The sequence below is a fragment of the Bos javanicus genome, chromosome 8, assembly GCF_032452875.1.
Source record: "Bos javanicus breed banteng chromosome 8, ARS-OSU_banteng_1.0, whole genome shotgun sequence".
NCBI classification, from domain to species: Eukaryota; Metazoa; Chordata; class Mammalia; order Artiodactyla; family Bovidae; genus Bos; species Bos javanicus.
Window position 1 is genome coordinate 92,030,991 of NC_083875.1, and position 21,299 is coordinate 92,052,289.

General features: G+C 38.9%; 1 protein-coding gene across 1 annotated transcript in view; it reads right to left on the reverse strand.

Moving 5' to 3' along the window:
• GRIN3A (glutamate ionotropic receptor NMDA type subunit 3A) overlaps positions 1–21,299 on the reverse strand; it is a 207,241-nt gene that overhangs the window by 46,790 nt on the left and 139,152 nt on the right. The window contains exon 5 of the mRNA XM_061426355.1: positions 16,239–16,354. Within this exon, the coding sequence (XP_061282339.1) occupies positions 16,239–16,354 (116 nt within the window). The remainder of the gene's footprint in view (positions 1–16,238; positions 16,355–21,299) is intronic.

Here is a 21,299-nt window from a genome sequence, read left to right on the forward strand (position 1 = left end):
GGAAACAAATGCTTCCTATCATGTTTCCATCTTACAATTTATTTCCAAAGACATTAGTTTTTATTCTTTTTTAAAATTGTAGATACACAAGCCCTTTTTAAAAAGTTGATTTATTTTTCATTGAAGGATAATTGCTTTACAGAATTTTGTTGTTTTCTGTCAAAACTCAACATGAATTAGCCATGCTGCTGCTGCTAAGTCACTTCAGTAATGTCCGACTCTGTGTAACCCCATAGACAGCAGCCCACCAGCCTCCCCCTTCCCTGGGATTCTCCAGGCAAGAACACTGGAGTGGGTTGCCATTTCCTTCTCCAATGCATGAAAGTGAAGTCACTCAGTCGTGTCCGACTCTTAGCGACCCCATGGACTGCAGCCTACCAGGCTCTCCATCCATGGGATTTTCCAGGCAAGAGTACTGGAGTGGGATGCCATTGCCTTCTCCAAATTAGCCATAGGTATACATATATCCCCTCCCTTTTGAAACTCCCTCCCATATCCCTCCCCATCCCACCCCTCCATGCTGATACAGAGCCCCTGTTTGAGTTTCCTGAGCCATACAACAAATTCCTGTTGGCTATCTATTTTACATATGGTAATGTAAGCTCCCATGTTACTCTTTCCATATATCTCACTCTCTCCTCCCCTCTCCCTATGTCCATAAGTCTATTCTCTATGTCTCTCCATTGTTGCCCTGTAAATAAATTCTTTAGTACCATTTTTCTAGATTCTGTATTTATGTGTTAGAATAAAAATATTTATCTTTCTCTTTCTGACTATTCCACTCTCTATAATAGGTTCTAGGTTCATCCACCTCATCAGAACTGACTCAAATGCATTCTTTTTTATGGCTGAGTAATATTCCATTGTGTATATGTACCACAACTTCTTTATTTATTCATCTGTCCTTGGACATCTAGGCTGCTTCCATATTCTAGCTATTGTAAATAGTGCTGAAATGAACAAAGAGATACTTGTGTCTCTTTCAATTTTGGTGTCCTCAGGGTATATGTCTAGGAGTGGGATTGCTGGGTCATATGGTGGTTTTGAGGAATCTCCTCATTGTGTTAGTTTTTTGGGGAATCTCCATACTGTCTTCCATAGTGGCTGGATCAGTTTACATTCCCAGCAACAGTGCAAGAGCTTTCCCTTTTCTTCACACCCTCTCCAGCATTTATTGTTTGTAGACTTTTTGATGAGGGCCATTCCAACTGGTGTGAGGTGATATCTCATTGTAGTTTTGATTTGCATTTCTCTAATAATGAGCGATGTTGAACTTCTTTTCATGTGTTTGTTAGCCAATTGTATGTCTTCTTTGGAGAAATGTCTGTTTAGCTCTTTTCCCTACTTTTTGACTGGGTGGTTTGTTTTTCTGGTATTGAGTTGTATGAGCTGCTTGTATATTTTGGAAATTAATCCTTTGTCAGTTGTTTCATTTGATATTATTTCCCCCCATTCTGAGGGATGTCTTTTCACCTTGCTTGTAGTTTCCTTTGCTGTGAAAAAACTTTTAAATTTTATCAGGTCCCACTTGTTTACTTTTGTTTTTATTTCCATTATTCTAGGATGAGAATCATAGAGGATCTTGCTTTGATTTATGTCATCGAGTGTTCTGCCTATGTTTTCCTCTAAGAGTTTTATAGGTTCTGGTCTTACATTTAGGTCTTTAATCCATTTTGAGTTTATCTTTGAGTATGGTGTTAGGAAGTGTTCTAATTTCATTCTTTTACATGTATCTGTCCAGTTTTCCCAGCACCATTTATGGAAGAAGCTGTCTTTGCCCCATTGTATATTCTTGCCTCCTTTGTCAAAATTAAGGTACCCATAGGTGCATGGGTTTATTTCTGGGCTTTCTATCTTGTTCCATTGGTCTATATTTCTGTTTTTGTGCTAGTACCATACTGTCTTAATGACTGTAGCTTTGTAGTATAATCTGAAATCAGGAAGGTTGATTCCTCCAGCTCCATTCTTCTTTCTCAAGACTGTCTTGGCTATTTGAGGTCTTTTGTGTTTATATATGAATTGTGAAATTTTTTGTTCTAGTTCTGTGAAAAATGCCTTGGTAATTTGATAGGGATTGCATTAAATCTGCAGATTGCCTTTGGTACTACAGTCATTTTCACAATATTGATTCTTCCTACTCAGGAACATGGAACATCTCTTTATCTGTTTATGTCATCTTTGATTTCTTTAATCAATGTCTTATAATTTTCTGTGTACAGTTCTTTTGTCTCCTTAGGTAAGTTTATTCCTAGATATTTAATTATTTTTGTTTCAATGGTGAATGGGATTGATTCCTTAATTTCTCTTTCTGATTATTCATTGTTAGTACATAGAAATGCAAGTGATTTTTGTGTACTGATTTTGTATCCTGCAACTTTGCTAAATTCACTGATTAGCTCTAGTAATTTTCTGAGAGTATCCTTAGGGTTTTCTATGAATACCAGACCACCTGATCTGCCTCTTGAGAAACCTGTATGCAGGTCAGGAAGCAACAGTTAGAACTGGACATGGAACAACAAACTGGTTCCAAATAGGAAAAGGAGTACATCAAGGCTGTATATTGTTACCCTGCTTACTTAACTTATATGCAGAGTACATCATGAGAAATGCTGGGCTGGAAGAAACACAAGCTGGAATCAAGATTGCCAGGAGAAGTATCAATAACCTCAGATAAGCAGATGATACCACCCTTATGGCAGAAAGGGAAGAAGAACTAAAGAGCCTCTTGATGAAAGTGAAAGAGGAGAGTGAAAAAGTCGGCTTAAAACTCAACATTCAGAAAACGAAGATCATGGCATCTGGTCCCATCACTTCATGGCAAATAGATGGGGAAACAGTGGCTGACTTTATTTTTTGGGGGGGGGGTGGGGGGCTTCAAAATCACTGCAAATGGTGATTGCAGCCATGAAAATTAAAAGACGCTTACTCCTTGGAAGGAAAGTTATGACCAACCTAGACAGCATATTAAAAAGCAGAGATATTACTTTGCCAGCAAAGGTCCGTCTAGTCAAAGCTATGGTTTTTCCAGTGGTCATGTATGGATGTGAGAGTTGGACTGTGAAGAAAGCTGAGCACTGAAGAATTGATGCTTTTGAACTGTGGTGTTGCAGAAGACTCTTGAGAGTCCCTTGGACTGCAAGGAGATCCAACCAGTCCATTCTAAAGGAGATCAGTCCTAGGTGTTCATAGGAAGGACTGATGCTGAAGCTGAAACTCCAAAACTTTGGCCACCTGATGAGGAGATCTGACTCATTTGAAAAGACCCTGATGCTAGGAAAGATTTAGGGCAGGTGGAGAAGGGGATGACAGAGGGTGAAATGGTTGGATGGCATCACCGACTCAATGGACATGGGTTTGGGTAGACTCCGGCAGTTGGTGATGGACAGGGAGGCCTGGCATGCTGCGGTTCATGGGGTTGCAAAGAGTTGGACACGACTGAGCGACTGAACTGAACTGAACTGAACTGATGTTCAGTATTATGTCATCTGCAAACAGTGAGAGCTTTACTTCTTCTTTTCCAATCTGGATTACTTTTATTTCTTTTTCTTCTCTGATTGATGAAGCTAGGACTTCCAGAACTATGTTGGATAATAGTGTTGAAAGCGGACAACCTTGTCTTGTTCCTGATCTTAGGGGGAATGTTTTCAGTTTTTCACCATTGAGAATAATATTTTCTGTTCAGTTCAGTTCAGTCACTCAGTCGTGTCCAACTCTTTGCAACCCCATGAATTGCAGCACGCCAGGCCTCCCTGTCCATCACTAACTCCTGGAGTTCACTCAGACCCATGTCCATCGAGTCGGTGATGCCATCCAGCCATCTCATCCTCTGTTGTCCCCTTCTCCTCTTGCCCCCGATCCCTCCCAGCATCAGGGTCTTTTCCAATGAGTCAACTCTTTGCATGAGGTGGCCAAAGTATTGGAGTTTCAGCTTCATATATGGCCTTTACTATGTTGAGTTAGGTTACTTCTAGGCCCAGTTTTTGAAGAGTTTTAATAAATGGATACTGAATTTTTTCAAAGGCTCTTTCTGCATCTATTGAGATGATCAAATGATTTTTATCTTTCAATTTGTTAATATGGTGTATCACATTGATTGATTTGTGTATATATTGAAGAATCCTTGCATTCCTAGAATAAGCCCTACTTGAGCATGGTGTATGAGCTTTTTGATGTGTTGCTGAATTCTGTTTGCTAAACATTTTTGAGTATTTTTGCATGTATTGGCCTGTAGTTTCCTTTTTTGTGTTGTTTTGTCTGGTTTTGGTATCAGGGTAATGGTGGCCTCATAGAATGAATTTGGAAGTGTTCCTTCCTCTGCAAGTTTTTGAAAGAGTTTTAGAAGGATAGGCATTAGCTCTTCTCTAAACATTTGATCAGAGAAGGCAATGGTACCCCACTCCAGTACTCTTGCCTAGAAAATCCCATGGATGGAGGAGCCTGGTAGGCTGCAGTCCATGGGGTCGCGAAGAGTCGGACACGACTGAGTGACTTCACTTTCATGCATTGGAGAAGGAAATGGCAACCCACTCCAGTGTTCTTGCCTGGAGAATCCCAGGGAAGGGGGAGCCTGGTGGGCTGCTGTCTATGGGGTTGCACGGAATTGGACACGACTGAAGTGACTTAGCAGCAGCAAGCGTTTGATAGACTTCTCCCGTGAAGCCATCTGGTCCTGGGCTTTTGTTTTTTGGGGGATTTTTGATCACAGCTTCCATTTTAGTGCTTGTAATTGGGTTTCTCATAATTTTTATTTCTTCCTGGTTCAGTCTTGGAAGATTGAACTTTTCTAAGAATCTCTCCATTTCTTCCAGGTTATCTATTTTATTGCCATATAGTTGTTCATAATATCTTTTATAATCCTTTGTATTTGTGCATTGTCTGTTGGAACCTCTCCTTTTTCATTTCTAATTTTGTTGATTTGATTCTTCTCTCTTATCTTCTTAATGAGTCTGGCTAACGGTTTGTCAATTTTGTTAATCTTCTCAAAGAACCAGCTTCTAGTTTTATTAATCTTTACTATTGTTTCTTTTATTTCTTTTTCATTTATTTCTGCTCAGATCTTTATGATTTCTTTCCTTCTACTAATTTTTTTATTTTATTTTGTTCCCATGGATGGAGGAGCCTGGTGGGCTGCAGTCCATGGGGTTGCTAAGAGTCAGACACGACTGAGCGACTTCTCTTTCTTTCTTTCTTTCTTTCTTTCTTTAGGTGTAAAGTTAGGTTGTCTATTCAATGTTTTTCTTGTTTCTTGAGGTAAGATTGTATTGCTATAAACTTCTCTCTTAGAACTGCTTTTGCTGCTTCCCATAGGTTTTGAGTTGTGGTGTTTTCATTGTCATTTGTTTCTAGAAATTTTTTGATTTCTTCAGTAACCTGTTGGTTATTTAGAAACAGATTGCTTAATCTCCATGTGTTTGTGTTTCTTACAGTTTTTTTTTTCTTGTAATTGATATCTAGTCTCATAGCATTGTGGTTGGAGAAGATGATGCTTGATACAATTTCAATTTTCTTAAATTTACTGAGGTTTCACTTGTGACCCAAGATGTGATCTATCCTGGAGAATGTTCCATGTGCACTTGAGAAGAAGGTATATTCTTCTGCTTTTGGATGGAATGTCTCGAAGTTATCAATGAGATCCATCTCATCTAGTGTATCATTTAAGACTTGATTTCCTTATTAATTTTGTATTTTGATGATCGTCCATTGGTGTGAGTGAGGTGTTTAAGTCTCCTACCATTATTGTGTTACTGTCAATTTCTGCTTTTATGTCTGTTAGTGTTTGTCTTATGTACTGAAGTGCTTCTATGTTGGGTGCATAGATATTTCCAATTGTATGTCTTCCTCTTGGATTGATCCCTTGATCATTATGTAGTGTCCTTCCTTATCTCTTGTAATTTTCCTAATTTTAAGGTCTATTTTGTCAGATATGAGGACTACTACTCCAGCTTTCTTTTGCTTCCCATTTGCATGGAATATATTTTTCCATCCTCTCACTTTCAGTCTGTATATGTCTTGAGGCCTGAAGTGGGTTTCTTGTAGACAGCATATATATGGGTCTTGTTTTGTATCCATTCAGCCAGTCTGTGTCTTTTTTGGAGCATTTAATCCATTTACATTTAAAGTAATTATTGATATATATATGGCCTTCTCTCGTGGCTCAGACAGTAAAGCGTCTGACTACAATGCAGGAGACCCAGGTTCGATCCGTGGGTCGGGAAGATCCCCTGGAGAAGGAAATGGCAACCCACTCCAGTATTCTTGCCTGGAAAATCCCATGGACGGAGAAGCTTGGTTGGCTACTGTCCATGGGGTTGCAAAGAGTCGGACACGACTGAGCGACTTCACTATCACTATTGATACATATGTTCCTTTTGCCATTTTCTTAATTTTTGGGGTTGGTTTTGTAGATCTTTTTTCTTCTCTTGTATTTCTTGACTATATAAATCCCTTTAACATTTGCTGTAAAGCTGGTTTGATAGTACTGAATTCTCTTAACTTTTGCTTTTCTGAAAAGTTTTTTGTTTCTCCATCAATTTTGAATGAGATCCTTGCTGGTTACAGTAATCTTGGTTGTAGATTTTTCCCTTTCAGTACTTTAAATATATCCTGCCATTCCCTTCTGGCCTGCAGAGTTTCTGCTGAAAGATCAGCTGTTAAGCGTATGGGGTTTCCCTTGTATCTTACTTGTTGCTTTTCCCTTTCTGCTTCTAGTATTCTTTCATTGTGTTTAGTCTTTTTAGTTTGATTAGTATGTGTCTTGGAGTGCTTCTTTTTGTGTTTATCCTGTATGGGACTCTCTGTGCCTCTTGGACTTGATTGACCATTTCCTTTTCTATAATGGGGAAATTTTCAACTATAATCTCTTCAAAAATTTTCTCATACCCTTTTTTTTTTCTCTTCTTCTTCTGGGACCCCTATAATTCGAATGTTGATGCTTTTGATATTGTCCCAGATGTCTCTGGGGCTGTCTTCAGTTCCTTTCATTCTTTTTACTTTATCTGCTCTTCAGAAGTTATTTCCACCATTTTATCTTCCAGCTCGCTGATTCGTTCTGCTTCCAACTCACTGATTTGTTCTGCTTCCGATGTTCTGCAATTGATTCCTTCTAGAGTATTTTTAATTTCAGTAATTGTGTTGTTTGTCTCTGTATGTTTATTCTTTAATTCTTCTAAGTCTTTGTTAATTGATTCTTATATTTTCTCCATTTTGTTTTCAAGGTTTTTGACAATCTTTACTATCATTTTTATGAATTCCTTTTCATGTAGTTTGCCTATTTCCTCTTCATTTATTTGAACTTTGTGTTTCTAGTTTGTTTCTTCATTTGTGTAGTATTTCTCTGCCTTTTCATTATTTTTTTTCTTTTACCTTATTGTGTTTGAGGTCTCCTTTTCCCAGGCTCCAAGGAAAGTTGAATTCTTTCCTTGAAGAAGGTTGAATTCTTTCTTCCTTTTGGTTTTTTCCCTCCTAAGGTTGGTCCAGTGTTTTGTGTAAGCTTCATCTACAGTGAGATTTGTGCTGAGTTTCTGTTTGTTTGTTTTTCCTCTGGTGGGCAAGCTGAGTGAGGTGGTAATCCTGTCTGATGATGATTGGCTTTGTATTTTTGTTTTGTTTGTTGTTTAGATGAGGAGTCCTGCACAGGGTGTTACTGGTGGTTGGGTGATGTTGGATCTTGTATTCAAGTGGTTTCCTTTGTGTGAGCTCTCACTATTTGATACTCCCTAGGGCAACCCACTCCAGTACGTTTGCCTGGAAAATCCCATGGACAGAGGAGCCTGGTGGGCTGCAGTCCATGGGGTCGTGAAGAGTTGGACATGACTGAGTGATTTCACTTTCACTTTTCACTTTCATGCATTGGAGGAGGAAATGACAACCCACTCCAGTGTTCTTGCCTGGAGAATCCCAGAGATGGCGGAGCCTGGTGGGCTGCTGTCTATGGGGCCGCATAGAGTCAGACACGATTGAAGTGACTTAGCAGCAGTAGCAGTAGCAGCAGGGTTAGTTCTCTGGTAGTCTAGGATCTTGGAAGGCCACTCTAAAGGCTCAGGGCTTGATCTCTGTTGCTCCTGGTAACAGTGTTAGGCTTTTTAGGGACCACCTAGGAAGGCAGCAGTCAAACAGGGCTGGTCTTCCTGGGGTGAGGAGTCCACCTCCAGCTCAGGACAGGGCAGTGACTCAGGTCTCTGGGCACATTGTGTCATTTCACTCGGGAAATCTTTGGTGCAGCTTTTCTGGTCATGGCTCAGGTTTTGTGATCTTAGCACATGAGAGTCCAGGCATAGGTGAATTGAGCTTCTCTTTCTGGGCTCTGGTCATGTAATTCACTGAAGGAAAGTCAAGGCCATGTGTTCACTAGTCCGTCTCCTCCTCTGATTACACAAGTCCTTTTTAAAAAAATATATGAGGCTTGACATTTGTGTATAACTAATAAAAGAGAAGAAATAAATAATACAGAAAAAAATGTTGCATTTTAAAGAGCTGTATGTTTTTTCCCCTTGGTAATTTTGTTTGTTCCTTAACAATGGAGAGTCAAGGAAATGATGACAATGTCAAGAGCATGATTAGAATTTTCCATTCAAAGAGCTATTTTGAATGCCTATTTTGTGCCTAGTAGTTCTGGTTTGAAAGGCAAGACTGACAATAAAAGATTTTACCCGGGCAGTCTGTTCTTCAGCTGATGTTATCATTAAATACCTTTTTTTTTTTTTTAAAGTAATAGGTAACTATAAGGAAGTAACAAAGTTTCTTTAGAAATGTTTATTATAATGAATGCTATTGACAATTCAGTTGCACAGACATTCACTCAGTACCTATTTGCATGTCAGGCACAATACTAGTCATGTGTATAATAATATTCACTGACATTCACACATTTATTCATTCACTCATTCATCCATTCAATGAATATTTACTGAGTGAATAGGCACTGTGTTAAGTGGTTGGGATTTAGCAGTAAGTAAGGTAAATATAGTCCTTGCTGTCATGGCGTGTATCCTCTTAGGGAGGCAGATACTAAACAATGTATTGCATAATGATTATTTCATTACAACTGAGACATCTAAGGTTGTACCAGCTTGTGGGAGAAGGACAGAGACTTATACAAACAAGTAAGGACTTGAAACTATCTGGTGAGTGTGGTCAGAATAATTAGGCCAGGTTTGCTGAATAATTTGTATTTTTTCCTCCTGAGGCAATAACTTTTAACAACAACAACAACAACAATTTCTAATACTATAGAGGGCTTACTATTTGCCAAGTACTGCTCAGTAATGGACTTTTTACATGCCTTACTCCAGTTTATAGATCTTGTAATAGTCTAAGATTGCATACTAGATTGTGGCATACAGGTCAGTTAAATCCTTCTGGGGTTCTAATAATGAGAACCTGAACATACTGAGCCCTAATGTGTGCCAGGTACCACCCATGCAGGATATGTATTACTTAGTTCAGGTCAGTCACTCAGTCGTGTCTGACTCTGCAACCCCATGGACTGCAGCAATCCAGGCTTCCTTGTCCATCACCAACTTCTGGAGCTTGCTCAAACTCATCTCCATTGAGTCAGTGATGCCATCCAACCATCTCATCCTCTGTCGTCCCCTTCTCCTCCTGCCCTCAATCTTTCCCAGCATCAGGGTCTTTTCCAATGAGTCAGTTCTTCACATCAGGTGGCCAAAGTATTGGAGTTTCAGCTTCAGCATCAGTCCTTCTAATGAATATTTAGGGCTGATTTCCTTTAAGATTGACTGGTTGGATCCTCTTGTAGTCCAAGGGACTCTTAAGAGTCTTCTGCAACACCACAGTTCAAAAGCATCAATTCTTTGGTGCTCAGCTTTCTTTATAGTCCAACTCACTTATCCATACATGACTACTGGAAAAACCATAGCTTTGACTAGATGGACCTTTGTTGGCAAAGTAATGTCTCTGCTTTTTAATATGCTGTCTAGGTTGGTCATAGCTTTTCTTCCAAGGAGTAGAGACTTAAAGACTGAGCAAATAAATGGCCTAATGTCACATAGATCACAGTTGGCAAAGCTAGCATTTGAAATTGGGTCTGCTTGAGTATAAAAACCAGTGCTTCCTCCAATGTATCCATTATAGCATGAGACCAAGGCAAAGGAATATTTGACATATTCCTCCCCTTCAAACAGCCCCTATCACTACAATCATATTGATATAAAATCCCCAAGCAAGGCAATACAGTAAAAACCTACAATCATATAACTGGTGATTTGTTTGTTCTTCTTCCTCTAGTTGTTTCAGATATAAGGTTAGATTGTTTACTTGAGATTTTTCGTGAGGTAAGAGTGTATTGCTATAAACTTTCATCTTAGAACTACTTTTGCTGTATCCCATAGGTTTTGGGCCATTGTGTTTTTGCTTTGTTTTCATTTTTTTTATTTCCTCTTTGATTTCTTCAGTGTGAACTGGTGGTTTGAATTCAGAAGACACAAATATACATGTTATTCATGGACAGATTTTGTCATAAACTTTTTGTAAATTGTGTAAATACAGCATAAGTACAGCTCCAACTGGTATGTGATTGTACATAAATGAGGAAATTAACTAGCAAGGATCCTTCCTGACTATATTGCTTCTCCTAAAAATCCTCTTAAAGTCAGTAATTCCAGTCCAAGTTAATGTAATCATTGCAGAATTGTTTTTGTTTTTCACTTGATAGCTATTTATTGGACACCTATTCATCACTTTCACAAATAGAGGTTGAATGCTATTCTGTCTCAGACACTCAGCCAAGTGCTATAGAGTTTGCAGTGTAGTGTAGTGTTGGTTGCTCAGTTGTGTCCAACTCTTTGAAACCCCATGGATGCAAAGAAAGTTTAAAAATTTTTTAACTTTAAGAAATCTTTAAGAAGAATCTTTATGAAAGTTTAAAAATCTAAAATTAATAGTTATGATATCAGATCAGATCAGATCAGTCGCTCAGTCGTGTCCGACTCTTTGCGGCCCCATGAATCGCAGCATGCCAGGCCTCCCTGTTCATCACCAACTCCCAGAGTTCACTGAGACTCATGTCCATTGAGTCAGTGATGCGATCAAGCCATGTCATCCTCTGTTGTCCCCTTCTCCTCCTGCCCCCAATCCCTCCCAGCATCAGAGTCTTTTCCAATGAGTCAACTCTTCGCATGAGGTGGCCAAAGTACTGGAGTTTCAGCTTTAGCATCATTCCTTCCAAAGAAATCCCAGGGCTGATTTCCTTCAGAATGGACTGGTTGGATCTCCTTGCAGTCCAAGGGACTCTCAAGAGTCTTCTCCAACACCACAGTTCAAAAGCGTCAATTCTTCGGCGCTCAGCCTTCTTCACAGTCCAACTCTCACATCCATACATGACCACAGGAAAAACCATAGCCTTGACTAGATGGACCTTTGTTGGCAAAGTAATGTCTCTGCTTTTCAATATGCTATCTAGGTTGGTCATAACTTTCCTTCCAAGGAGTAAGCGTCTTTTAATTTCATGGCTGCAATCACCATCTGTAGTGATTTTGGAGCCCAGAAAAATAAAGTCTGACACTGTTTCCATTGTTTCCCCATCTATTTCCCATGAAGTGATGGGACCAGATTTGCATATTTTAAGAATAGAATTTTGGCATTACAACAGAAGTATAAAAATTACCTTAAGGGAAAATGTTATGTTGAAATTGCAGATACATTTAGAAAAAATTGCTACATAGGAAATAATATTAAAGCACTCTACTTTATCATGTTAAGGTTAATATGTAATTGACTGCTAAAAATAGATTACATTCTTTAAAAATTTCCATTTTAATACATATATTAAATATTAATATTTTAATTATTATTGGCATTAATAACAATTATTATTAGCTAACTAAAACAACTATGCACATGGAATATGGGGAAAAACAGGAAAAATAGTTATGTGGCAATTAGAAGAGGTATGTGTTAAAAGACATAAAAATCAATTTTATTCAGAAACATAAAATAGTAAAACCTTGAAGATTTTATTTCTGTCCTCTTTGTCAGCTATTTTTCAAATTTGATTGTGTTCATTGGTCAATGAATTCTTATCTTTAAGTTGCTGACTCAACTTAGCAGCCTGATTTGCTTTCATTATCATTAGAAATTTGGCTTTGCAATGAAGATGAGGCTGACTATTTTGTGGTTGATGGATGAAGCAAAACGGAATCCTTCAACCCCAGAGATGAAGGCTTCAGGCACCCTGGAAATAGGATACAGCTTAATAGCCCAAAAGAACAATTTTCAGAATAGAATTCTGATATTTACCCTTGGATAAATCAGCTTTACTAAGCAAAGAGTGGTAGAAATATATTTTGGCTAGCAAGTGTATAGTTAGAAATTCATAGACTACAAAAACCTTCCTGAAATGTGGTTGGAAAATAGATATTTTGAAAATAAGATCTTAGTGTTAAAAACACCTCTGGAAGAAAGATCAATTCAGTTTTACAGTCTGTCCTAGGAATACAATAATTAGCTACTCCAGGGCAATGGTTAAGCATATTTTGGAATAGTTTTAAACTTAAAGGAGACTTTAAAAATGGGTTTCCCTTATCCTCAGCACATCAAAGTGGAGATAGAGTGTGTGGAAGAAGCTGAGATATATGAAGGCTATCTATCTCGGGATAATTTTATAGTAAATTGGTCTCAATCTTTTAATTCAATATACTGAATAATAGCCTGGTGGCTCAGATGGAAAAGAATCTATCTGCAATACAGGAGAACCGGGCTTGATCCCTGAGTCAGGAAAATCCTTTGGAGAAGGAAATTGCAACCCACTCTAGTATTCTTGCCTTGAAAATTCTATGGACGAGAAGGCTGGTGGGCTACAGTCCAAGGGGTCACAAGGAGTCGGACACTATGAGCCATTAACACTCTCACTGTCACTTTTACTATGCGCTTGAACATGCTTTACATGTATTATTTTACTTAATCATCACAGCAACTCTGTCCTAGATGTACTATTCACAAACCCATTATGCAGATGAGGAAGCTGAAGAACAGATTGTGACTTGCCCAACTAACAGTTATTTGGGAACAGCAACTCTATTCTAACCTAAGTACTCAAGACTCCAGAGCTAGTGCTTCAAGCGCTGTACTAAATAATTAGTGGAAAGCAAGTAAAAGAACAAACTCAAAAACAGGCAAAGGTCTTTGGCAGAAAGGTCACAAATCATTACTGTGCAGTTCCATTACTCTTTCTTCTCATTTGACCTTTACTGTCGGTTTACTCCAATGTATAAATTTGGGACATGTATTCAATTATCTCAATACTTTCTTTTTTCAGAGCACACAGTATATCTTTGTGTCCCTGGTATATAGTTTTTAATAAGGCCAGAGACTTTCCACATGTTCTTGAATTTTTAATAATTTTGGTTTGCTGCACTGAAGACTCACGGAATGGTTTCAAAGTCAATGTGGACTGTTGTCTCTCATTTGCTGCCCATTGACCTTTTTTTATTTAAAAAAATTTTTATTATTATTATTATTTTTTTACTTTACAATATTGTATTGGTTTGCCAGACTCATCAAGAAACAGAGGGAGAAAAATCAAATCAATAAAATTAGAAATGAAAATGGAGAGATCACAGCAGACAACACACAAATACAAAGGATCATAAGAGACTACTATCAGCAATTATATGCCATTGACCTTTAGGTGTTAAATAAATGCAGAATGGTGAAGTTGGGAAGGGTATTTAGTAGTCACACTGAGTTGATATAATGTCATTACTACAGAGAGTGATGGCATCACTGACTCAATGGGCATGAGTTTGTGTAAACTCTGGGAGTTGGTGATGGACAGGGAGGCCTGGCAGGCTGCAGTCTGTGGGGTCACAAAGAGTCGGACATGACTGAGCGACTGAACTGAACAGAGAGTGAATGTACCTTCAGCATGAAGGAATCAATGGATTCCATTTTCCCTCCTAAGTTCCAAAAATTATTTAAACACTTTGGAAAGTATATGCAGACTTTTCAGGGTACTTTTGATTACCTACATAAGGAAGTGATTAGGTATTTAGTCAAATACAACCTAGTGAGTTATATAATAGGGTATTAAATCATTTATTACATAACTGTTATATGCCTTGCATTGTACTAGATCCTGTGAGAGAATACAGACATATGGAACATTCCTGTAAGCTAATCAGGTAAAAATTGTTGATAAACTGCTTTTGTGATATTTTATGCCTGTAAAGTCTAATTAATTAATAATAAAGTACACAGTTTCATAAATTCAAAAAACCTAAATGTTGTTAATGAAAAGCATATAATATTTTTTTAAAAATTTCATGAAGAGGGAACTATTCCATTAAAACCTATTAGATTAACTTTTTCTTTACAGTCACAGTCAAGAGTTTTATTAGTATCTCTATCACATTACTTTCTGTAACTTATAAGTGTCCTTACTTTGTGTTTTACCAAGTTCTGCTTTTAGGTTGTAAACTTGTTCACAGAGGCTGTATTGAATTAAAATTTCGTCACCCAGAATAAACCAGCAGTGGCTTTTTAAAGAATAAACCAACAATGATGAGAATATTCTCTGTATTCAAGTCTATAGTCTTTCTGCTGTCTTGCAGAGAGAGTGTTTCCCTGCACCATTTTGTATTTATTCCCTTGGAAAACAATGTGGTGTCTGGAGATGATGGAGACTGTAAGACACCAAGTCTCACGAGCACAGATGGAAATGTAAACAGGGAACCAGTGGGGAATTAATTGTGTGGCATCTGGCACTGGGGTCCGGCAGAGGCAAACAAGCCATTTCACCACTGCCTTTTGACAAGATAGAGTTGCCCCCTGAAAACAAAGGTGGAAAACAAGAATCCCTCATTCTTTCACCCACTACAAATGATTCATTGTTAACAGCTGCTAATGGCAAAAGGGACTTCAATTACCCAGTGTATCTAGGATAGAAAAAGGAAATAACATCCTTTCCATTTACCCAGATGCCACACAAATGGGAAATTTTCCATTGTTACATTGAAATGTGGTTATATAATCAATGTTCTTAGTTTTCTAGTTTTTCTTTGGTTTCTCTTTTTTTGCCCTGCTACACAATTGTGTCTCTGTCACTGTTGTCTCAACAGAAGACCCCTATCACTAAATGTCTCTCTTCCTGTGTTCTATTCCAGGCTAAGGTGGAGGTCACTTTGCCTGGAAAGGGGGTTGATTTCTCTTAGGAGAAGGCTCAAAGAAACAGCTGTTACATTCTCATTCATCACAAAAACGAAGATAGAAAAAAAACCAAAAACTGCTGATGTGTTTAGGAGAGACAGAGACCAACTGTAGTCAGTTGGGGAACTGGAATCTGAATAGCCTTGATATACTAGTTAACATACAGGAAAGTATAGTTTCCTGGAAACAGGACTTGAGCATCCCCATGGGATTATTTCTAGTCAAAATGCTTTCTGACAAGTGAGTATGATTGTTCTGGGAGCCAGTATGTACTGTCAGAGGAGGGAAGCTGGGACTTGGAGATGTGAAATTTGCTGGTTCAAACTATCTGCTCCATATATCAACTATTGTCCAGAATGAAAGGAGCTACTGACAATGCAATCTTTCTTTGGTCCTGAAGTTTGATTGATTGTCTGACCAAGTTGAAAGCAAAAATTTGCTGCCAGTGGGGAGAAAGACAAATCTGAGGTCCCAAACAAAGTTTTGTTTAGGACACTTAGAGGTTACTAAATTACAGGGGTTGATTTTTTTCTACTTATTTTTCAACTAGTGGAAACATTTATTTAAGGACTATGAGATTTGTATTCTAATTTCAGTATTATCATCTAATTGTGTGATTATGAGAAAGTAATATATTGTCTTTGAACTTTCTCGTGGATAAAACTAAGCAGCTTGCATTAAATCATCACTGGGGTCCTTTTAGTTGTAACACAATCATTCTAGTTTTAGTAGCAGATTCATTATAGGATTTGGCCATTAGAAAATACAGATTAAATTAAAACTGGACTCCCTGTTTACTACAGTGTCAACACTCCCAGATATCTGAAGCAACACCGTTTGGATAACAATGATATTTTGGTTGTTGTTTTTCTAACAATTGGATAAAAATATGTTGATGGAGTAGGTAGAAAATAAATACCTAACTTCAGCAACTTAATAGCTGAGTACTTAAGAGCTGAAAATGAAAACAAGGGAAAATGAATAGCTCTTTGCCTCTGACACTGGCATTTGTGACTTGCTAGGTTGGCAAACAGCACATCCCGAGTAAAAGTGCATCAAGAATGATTGATTAATACCTTCTATGGCAAATGGCTTCCCCACAGTTAGAAGTTTGCAGTCAGCATCTACTGACACTTCGTAATCCAGAAGGGCTTTGTCCATGATGAAGGCATCTAGTTTCTCTGGATCATTCCTATGTTTAAGACCAAAAGAAGAAAAGTGGAAAATGATTTATTAATAGACAGGAAACACTAAGTCTGACAGCTAGCTTTTGTTTAGGGAGCAGAAATCTGGACAGTAGGGGCAGTCCAAGCTGGGCAGCTGCTGGTCCTGCCTTGGTGACATCTCACTGACCTGCAGAGAACAGACTAGGGGAAACAGATACTCGTAACAGAGGGCATGACATCTTTCCAGGGGTTAAATTGAACAACAAAACCAGAGTGACCCTGAATTGAGTGCAAAGGTAAATAGTCATGGTTCATTTCTCATACATTAACTGAATGACCTTTTTTTTTGGTCATGCTACATGTAGGATCTCAGTTCCCCAACCAGGGATCAAACTCTCCCTGTAGCGGAAGTGCAGAGTCTTAAGCACTGGACCACTGAATGAAGTCCTCCAAATGACTTCTTGGTGTAGGCATTATATTTATTGTTCTCCATACCCTTTATAATGACTCTGAAGAGGGAGGTGGGCTTCCCTGGTGCCTCAGATGGTAAAGAATCTGCCTGTAATGCACGAGACCCAGGTTCAATCCCTGAGTTGGGAAGGTCCCCTGGAGAAGGAAATGACAACCAACTCCAGTATTCTTGCTTGGGAAATCCCATGTCCATGGGGTTGCAAAGAGTTGGACATGACTGAACAACTATCACTTTCATTTTCACTTGAAGGGGGTGGTAGTATCCTATTTTAACAAATGAAGGAATTGAAGGTTAAGAGAGTTGAAATAAATTGATCCAGTTCACAAGCCAGTAAGTGTTGGAGCTAGGCAATCTCATTAATCAGTATGTGAAAATTCTTCATTCTTTCTGTCATGATCACTATCATATTCTCCAGAGATCAGGCATTATTTCACATTTGGGAGTACATAATAAAGAAGTGCAAATAACAGATCCAGCACTCTTGGGGAAAAAAGAGTTGAGGTCTCTTTAAAGTCCATAGCTTGTGTTTAATAAATGGAATAGGAAGCATATGTAAATCAGGTCTCTGTGGTCTGATTTATTAATATAACTCCAGAGATTCACGTTTCACTCCCATCCCAGGAGACAGTTCAGGCAAAAATCATTTAAAGGCAAGTATTTCTGACTGTATCAGTGAATTGGCTGTGGGCTGGGCTCAAGATAGCAACAGACGCTTTGTGCATCCTTCTTGTATTCTCCCCCATTTTTTAACATAGGCACAGAAATCGTCCCCAGGAAGGTGGTCAGCATCAGTTGAGTTCCACTTACAAAGGAGGCAAGGGAGAATGAGTTTCTCAGGGAACTGTTTAAGGTGTATGCAAATGACTCTTTGTTTTCAGCTATCTCAAAAAAGGTAGTTCAGTGGCTCAGTCGTGTCTGACTGCGACCCCATGAATCACAGCACACCAGGCCTCCCTGTCCATCACCAACTCCTGGAGTTCACTCGTACTCACGTCCATCGAGTCAGTGATGCCATCCAGCTATCTCATCCTCTGTCGGCCCCTTCTTCTCCTGCTCTCAATCCCTCCCAGCATCAGAGTCTTTTCCAATGAGTCAACTCTTCACGTGAGGTGGCCAAGGTATTGGTTTCAGCTGCAGCATCAGTCCTTCCAAAGAACACCCAGGGCTGATCTCCTTTAGAATGGACTGGTTGGATCTCCTTGTAGTCCAAGGGACTCTCAAGAGTCTTCTCCACCACAGTTCAAAAGCATCAATTCTTTGGTGCTCAGCTTTCTTCACAGTCCAACTCTCACATCCATACATGACCACTGGAAAAACCATAGCCTTAACTAGATGGACCTTTGTTGGCAAAGTAATGTCTCTGCTTTTCAATATGCTATCTAGGTTGGTCATAACTTTCCTTCCAAGGAGTAAGCATCTTTTAATTTCATGGCTGCAGTCACCATCTGTAGTGATTTTGGAGCCCCCCAAAATAAAGCCTGACACTGTTTCCACTGTTTCCCCATCTATTTCCCATGAAGTGATGGGACCAGAGGCCATGATCTTCATTTTCTGAATGTTGACCTTTAAGCCAACTTTTTCACTCTCCACTTTCACTTTCATTGAGAGGCTTTTTAGTTCCTCTTCACTTTCTGTCCTAAGGGTGGAGTCATCTGCATATCTGAGGTTATTGATATTTCTCCCTGCAATCTTGATTCCAGCTTGTGCTTCTTCCAGTCCAGCGTTTCTCATGATGTACTCTGCATATAAGTTAAATAAGCCGGGTGACAATATACAGCCTTCACCTACTGCTTTCCCAATTTGGAACCAGTCTGTTGTTTCATGTCCAGTTCTATCTGTTGCTTCTTGACCTGCATATAGATTTCTCAAGAGGCAGGTCAAATGGTCTGGTATTGCCATTTCTTGAATAATTTTCCACAGCTTGTGGTGATCGACACAGTCAAAGGCTTTGGCCTAGGCAATAAAGCAGAAATAGATCTTTTCCCAGAACTCTCTTGCTTTCTCAACAATCCAGTGGATGTTGGCAATTTGATATCTCGTTCCTCTGCCTTTTCTAAATCCAGCTTGAACATCTGGAAATTCATGGTTCATGTACTGTTGAAGCCTGGCTTGGAGAATTTTGAGCATTACTTTGCTAGCATGTGAGATGAGTGCAATTGTGCGGTAGTGTGAGCATTCTTTGGCACTACTTTTCTTAGGGATTGGAATGAAAACTGACCTTTTCCAGTCCTGTGTCCACTGCTGAGTTTTCCAAATTTGCTGGCATATTGAGTGCAGTACTTTGACAGCATGATCTTTAAGATTTATAATAGACCAACTGGAATTCCATCACCCCCACTAGCTTTGTTCATACTGATGCTTCCTAAGGTCCACTTGACTTCACATTCCAGGATATCTGGCTTTAGTCCAGTGATCACACCGTCATGATTATCTGTGTCATGAAGATCTTTTTTGTATAGTTCTTCTGTGTATTCTTGCCACCTATTCTTAATATCTTCTGCTTCTGTTAGGTCCATTACCTTTCTGTCCTTTATTGTGCCCGTCTTTGCATGAAATGTTCCCTTGGTATCTCTAATTTTCTTGAAGAGCTCTCTAGTCTTTCCCATTCTATTGTTTTCCTGTTTCTTTGCACCGATCGCTGAGGAAGGCTTTCTTTTCTCTCCTTGCTATTTCTTTGGAACTCTGCATTCAAATGTGTACATTTTTCCTTTGCTCCTTTGGCTTTCACTTCTCTTCTTTTCACAGCTATTTGTTAGTTCTCCTCAGAAAACCATTTTGCCTTTTTGCTTTTTTTTCTTGGGGATGGTCTTGATCACTGCTTCCTGTACAATGTCACGAACCTTCATCCATAGTTCTTCAGGTACTCTATCAGATCTAATCCCTTGAATCTATTTCTCACTTCCACTGTATAATCTTAAGGGATTTGATTTAGGTCATATCTGAATGGTCTAGTAGTTTTCCCTACTTTCTTCAATTTAAGTCTGAACTTGGCAATAAGGAGTTCATGATTTGATCCATTGGTCAGCTCCTGGTCTTGTTTTTACTGACTGTATAGAGCTTCTCCATCTTTGGCTGCAAAGAATATAACCCATCTGATTTTGGTATTGATCATCTGGTTCTGTCCATGTGTAGAGTCATCTCGTGTGTTTCTGGAAGAGGGTGTTTGCTATGACCAGTGTGTTCTTATGGCAAAGCTCTATTAGCCTTTGCCCTGCTTCATTCTGTACTCCAAGGCCAAATTTTCCTGTTACTCCAGGTATCTCTTGACTTTCTACTTTTGCATTCCAGTTCCCTGTAACAAAAAGGACAGTGTTTTTGGGTGTTAGTTCCAGAAGGTCTTGTAGGTCTTCATAAAACTGTTCAACTTCAGCTTCTTCAGCATTACTGGTCAGGGATTAGTTTTGGGTTACTGTGATATTGAATGTTTTGCCTTGGAAATGAACAGAGATCATTCTGTCATTTTTGAGATCGCATCCAAGTACTGCATTTCAGACTCTTTTGTTGACTATGATGGCTACTCCATTTCTTCTAAGGGATTCTTGCCAACAGTAGTAGATATAATGGTCATTTGAGTTAAATTCACCCAATCCAGTCCATTTTAGTTCACTCATTCCTAAAATGTTGATGGTCACTCTTGCCATCTCCTGTCTGACCACTCAAATTTACCTTGATTCATGGACCTAACATTCCTGTTTCCTATGAAATATTGCTCTTTACAGCATTGGACTTTACTTCCATCACCAGGCACATCCACACCTGGGTGTTGTTTTTGCTTTGGCTCCATCTCTTCATCCTTTCTGGAGTTATTTCTCCATTGATCTCCAGTAGCATATTGGGCACCTATTGACCCGGGGAGTTCATCTTTCAGTGTCCTATCTTTTTGCCTTTTCATACTGTTCATGGGGTTCTCAAGGCAAGAATACTGACGTGCTTTGCCATTTCCTTCTCCAGTGGAACACATTTTGTCAGAACTCTCCCCCATGACCTGTCCATCTTGGATGGCCCTATATGGCATGGCTCATAGTTTAATTGAGTTAGACAAGGCTGTGGTCCATGTGATCAGATTGGTTAGTTTTCTGTGATTGTGGTTTTCGGTCTATCTGCCCTCTGATGAAGAAGGATAAGAGGCTTATGGAAGCTTCCTGATGGGAGAGACTGACTGAAGAGGAAACTGGGTCTTGTTCTGATGGGCAGGGCCATACTCATAAATCTTTTTTTTATTATGTTTAACTTCAACCAAAATGGAAAACATCTCTCAGCTTCAGAGCTGCAGGAAGATCCATAAAGGGCTTGGTATATGAATTGTATCCTGGAAGCTGAGGATCAGAAACCTTAATGGAATCCTGGCAGTAAAATAAAAATCAAGCTGAAAGGTATTTCTTTAATGAAAGCTTTATTCTCACAGTACCAAAATGTACCTTGCGAGCTACACAGGACCAAGTTACCATTTACTAATGCTCTGTAAATATTTGTGGCAGCAATAAGAGTATAAAAAGTTA